The 4,358-nt window shown below is 42.3% G+C and overlaps 1 protein-coding gene across 1 annotated transcript; it reads right to left on the bottom strand.

The window, feature by feature from the left end:
* Nucleotides 1–3,932: 3,932 nt before the first annotated feature.
* On the bottom strand, nucleotides 3,933–4,312 carry LOC102734883 (5-hydroxytryptamine receptor 3C; the record flags this gene model as incomplete). The annotated part of the gene is made up of 2 exons (XM_081809653.1): nucleotides 3,933–4,135; nucleotides 4,252–4,312. Coding segments are annotated over 2 exons (264 nt in total), but the record flags the coding sequence as incomplete, so codon positions are not given.
* Between the last annotated feature and the right edge of the window lie 46 nt (nucleotides 4,313–4,358).

Here is a 4,358-nt window from a genome sequence, read left to right as displayed (position 1 = left end):
AGGACCTGTTAATTCAGGATTGCTAAAAATGAGGCATTTGTAAACTAAAATTTGCACATTACTCAATGTCCTCCAGAATCCAATTTGGCATTCTACTATGATCCTGGAGCCTGTGAGAAAGTCACAAAGCTCCTACCTGCAAGCAGACATGGGGCTTGTTGGGATTCTTTCAATTTCCTGAGCTTTTTCTCATCAGAGCATCAGCAGCATTGGTCTGAGGTGGTCGAATTGCTATTCATGCTCTTTAATCAACTGCTAGCTTTGTTTCATCATCATCATCTATTCAACATCACATGGATTGTTTGATTCTCCCCTTCAGGGTGTTGTGATGCATTTGTATCAAAAGTAATTTCACTTTGTGTTTCAGGTGTCTATCTTATTGTTAAAGTGGACATATACAAATTCCCTCAAAATCTGCTTGTGACAGTGCATTGGTGATGTTCTTTCAGAGAATAAAAGCTAGTTAAATAATTTATAATATCAAGACAAGTGTTGTAAAAGTATTACCTATTTTAAAGTTTATAGGACATTGTTTTATAATTAAATGGGTAAACTCCGTCTCTCATATGGTATATAGTAAGTATGTAGTGAGCAACTCTAGCAATAACTTTTCTGCAACTTTTAATTTTGTTCCTTTTTAATTCTATATTACCACCAGTGCTTTTTCGAGTAAGGCCGTATACATGGGTGAGTAAAATAGTTTTTATGATCAAAGCCATTTGAAAGTTTCTGTTCTAAACCCTTTGAATGGATTATAAATGTTTACCCTCACAATCCTTAAACATTACACAATAGCATCAAAATAATCAATATGGGACTTCTTTCCAATTTCTCACCTTGTTCATCTAAAGATCCTGGCTATCCAGATCTACTTCTATAATTGTAGTGCTTGTCTGTCATGTTTCATCCCAGCCTCCCCATATGAATACATCAGTACGAATCCCAGGACATATCTCATCATTATATGATTATCTGTTTCTTGGCTGGCACAAATGTCACTTTCTCAGAGAGGCCTTCCTAGAACATCCTGTTAATCTGTGTGTCACTCTCTGTCCTATTACCCTGTTTTATTTTCTTTGGAGTAATTATCAGTATATGAAATCATCAGTTTGTTACTTGAGAAGATCAAGTATCTGTCTTACTTATTTATCCCCAGCTCTTAGATAAAATGTCTACCACATAAATAAGCACTTAGTAAAGATTGGATACATGAGTAAATGAATGCTTCACTCATTTCATTCATTCCATGGTGCTGTTCTGGGGACCAGATGACTTGATGGTCCATAGAGGCAGAAGTTCTCCTTTGAGCCTGATGGCATGCCCCATGTACATAATGTCTGAATTCCCATCTTCTATCAAGGATCTCTGAGTTGGTCTGCTGGTGAATGTTTCATATAGTTAGGGATGGTAGAAACTGTGTCTGACCTGAAGTCGTGGGTGATTTCCAAATCAAGGAAGCGTGCAGAGCTGACAGGTGAGTGGGGAGCTGCAGTCCGTGGGCTCCTGGTGAGTCATATGATGGTGGAGGAGGGCCAGGGACAGACATTGATGAAAACTGAATATATGGAGTCAGGAGTCAGAGAGTCTGGGAGATGGCAGCAGGGAGTGGGGGAATGAGAGAATAAGCAGGAAGGAAGTGGTAGGCACAGAGAATTGTGTGGTGGGGTTATGTATTTTTTGTTATTGTTTAGCAACTTTATTGAGATATAATTTACATACCACAAAATTCACGTATTTAAAGTACATAGTTCCATGGTTTTTAGTATATTTACAAAGTTATGCAATCATCACCAGTCTAATTTTAGGACATTTTTATCATCTCCCAAAGAAATCCTATACCCTTTAGTGTCATTCCTCATTCACCTGCCCTTTTCTCCTCCAAGTCCTAGGCTACCACTAATCTACTTCCTGTCTCTGTAGATTAGCACATTCTGGACATTTCATTCAAGTGGGATTATATAATATGTGGTCTTTTGTGAGTGGCTTTTCTCTTACTTAGCATAATGTTTTCAAGGTTCATCCATGTTGTAGCATGTATGAGTGCTTCATTCCTTTTTATAGCCAAATAATAATATTTCATTGCGTGGATATAAAAAAATGTTATTTATCTGTTCATCAGTTAATAGACATTTGGGTTGTTTCAGCTATTTTGAATAATGTTGCTATGAACATTTGCGCACAAGTGTTTGTGTGGACATAGGTTTTCATTTCTCTGGGGCATGTATCTAGGAGTGGAATTGCAGGGTTATAGGGTCACCCTATGTTCAACACTTTGAGGAGCTGCCAAATTGTTTCCCAAAGCGTCGATGCTATTTTGCGTTCTATTGTGGGGCTATTTCTGGTAGATGATTTTATGAGTTTGTTCTGGACACTTGAACCATCTGAGTACCAGGAGAACGAGTGTGTCGTCATTCTGCCTGGATCCTGCCGTTCAACTACCGCTGCACAAACCCCTGGTCCCCTGAGGCCCAACCTGCAGGGATTCTAATGTACTAATGTACTAATGTAACCCCAGAGGTGTACTGTGATTAGTCAGTGCCAGCAAGCCCTCCATCTGTTCATGCATTAGTCACCCTTCAGAGTCCAAGTTAACACTACCTCCTCTGCTACCTCCGTTGTTTCAATTCTGACTGCACATTAGAATCTCATGGGGAGCTTTCAAATATACCAAACCCAGGGTCCACACCAAAGTTCTAATTTAATTGGTCTGGGAGAAGGCCTGGGGGCTAGGATTATTTAAAAGGCTCTTCAGGGGTGCCTGGGTGGCTCAGTCTGTTCGGTTGAGCATCCGACTCTTGGTTTCGGCTCAGGTCATGATCTCTTGGGTCGTGAGATCGAGCCCCATGTGGAGCCCCATGTAGAGCCCCGTGTAGGGCTCCACGCTCAGTTGGGAGTCTGCTTGAGGAGTCTCTCCCTCTGCCCCTCGCCCCACTCATGCGTGCACTCGCTCTCTCAAATAAATAAATAAATCTTAAAAAAAATTAAAAAATAGAAGTCTCTTCAGATGATTCTAATGTGCAGACAGGATCGAGCACCACAGTTCTGCTCCCACTAGAAGAATCCTTTCTTCTCTGAACCTCACAGCAGTTTCTTTTCAATGGCACTCCCCAAAACTTTAAAAACAGATTCTACATTTAATTGCAATTATTTAAAATATATATTTTATTTGTCCAGCTGGGCCACAAGCTCTTTGAGGACAGAGCTGTGTTTGATTCATCCTCAAGTCTCCATCTGTCAAGGGACATCTGTTTATAGCACCACCAATGCTCCTGGTGCTTTTCTGGAGTAATGCATAGGAGCCCGCCGGGCAGCAAATTATCACGATGCCTTCCCTGGCCACCCACCTAAACTTGCAGTCTCCTCCTCCCCCACCTCCCATTCTTCCTTCCCTAATTTGCTTTTTCCCCTTGGCGCTTAGCACATGCTCTATGTTTCACTTATTATCTTCTTTATTGTCAGTCAGTCTCCACCCACCCTCCATGAGGGTAGAGATTTTTGTCAGCTTGACTCACTGCTGTACCCTCAGCACTCAGAACAGTGCCTAGCACATGGTAGGTGCTCAATAAGTATTTATTAAAAGAATAAATAAATATGTTAGCCTATATGTAAAAAGAGGTTTAATCCCTTTCCTCTATACCAGTGAGTTAGTTTTTTTGGTAAATACTTGCAGTCATTTATTATAAAGCCTTCCTTTTCCAGTAAAAGTTATATTTCTAACATAAATGTGTAAATTCTGAATTCATTATGTTTTAGAAATATAGTCCTATTTCTGAGAGAGTCTGCAGAGGTTCTATGTAAGCCCTGGAGCAGGGATCATGGCATATCTGGAACTGTGTATGCAAATTGGAGCAGAGGAACGGGGTCTGGGATGGTCAGTTGAAGCTGGAGAAACCTGAACACTGGCTTGCTCTTGCACCATTAGAATTCAACTCCTAGGTGTTCCAGAGGACGATGACCGTGATGATGGAGGAGGCCAAGAAGAGCAGGTAGAGGTGGAAGAGGAAGGTGTCCATCATGTGGCTGAACTGCACCCACAGGTCAGCTAGCTGGGTGCTTGTCAATCCTGAAGCCCCATTCAGCTCTGCCTCTCTGGGTCCCAGCTCCTTCCCTACCAACTGCCCTGGCTCCTTCGGTCCTATAGGGAAGACAGAGACTCAGCCGTGAAGTGGGAAGGAGACAGGATTGGGGAAGTGGGGGACTGGGGAGGCTGGGCCCAGTGTAGACAGTATAGGCAGTGCAGATTTTCCTTACCAGGTAGGTGAGTGGGCATGAGGCCTGGGCCCACATTCTCCTTCCAGAGTGCAGTGGGGCAGCATTTCCTTGGGCTGGCCCAGTAGAGGAGCAGAGGGTGGAGCCAC

The sequence above is a fragment of the Leptonychotes weddellii genome, unplaced genomic scaffold (genome assembly GCF_054177405.1).
Source record: "Leptonychotes weddellii isolate Sample4059 unplaced genomic scaffold, ASM5417740v2 HiC_scaffold_11854, whole genome shotgun sequence".
Lineage (NCBI taxonomy): Eukaryota > Metazoa > Chordata > Mammalia > Carnivora > Phocidae > Leptonychotes > Leptonychotes weddellii.
The sequence above is the reverse complement of the archived record's forward strand: the minus strand, read 5'-3'. Positions and strand labels throughout refer to the sequence as shown.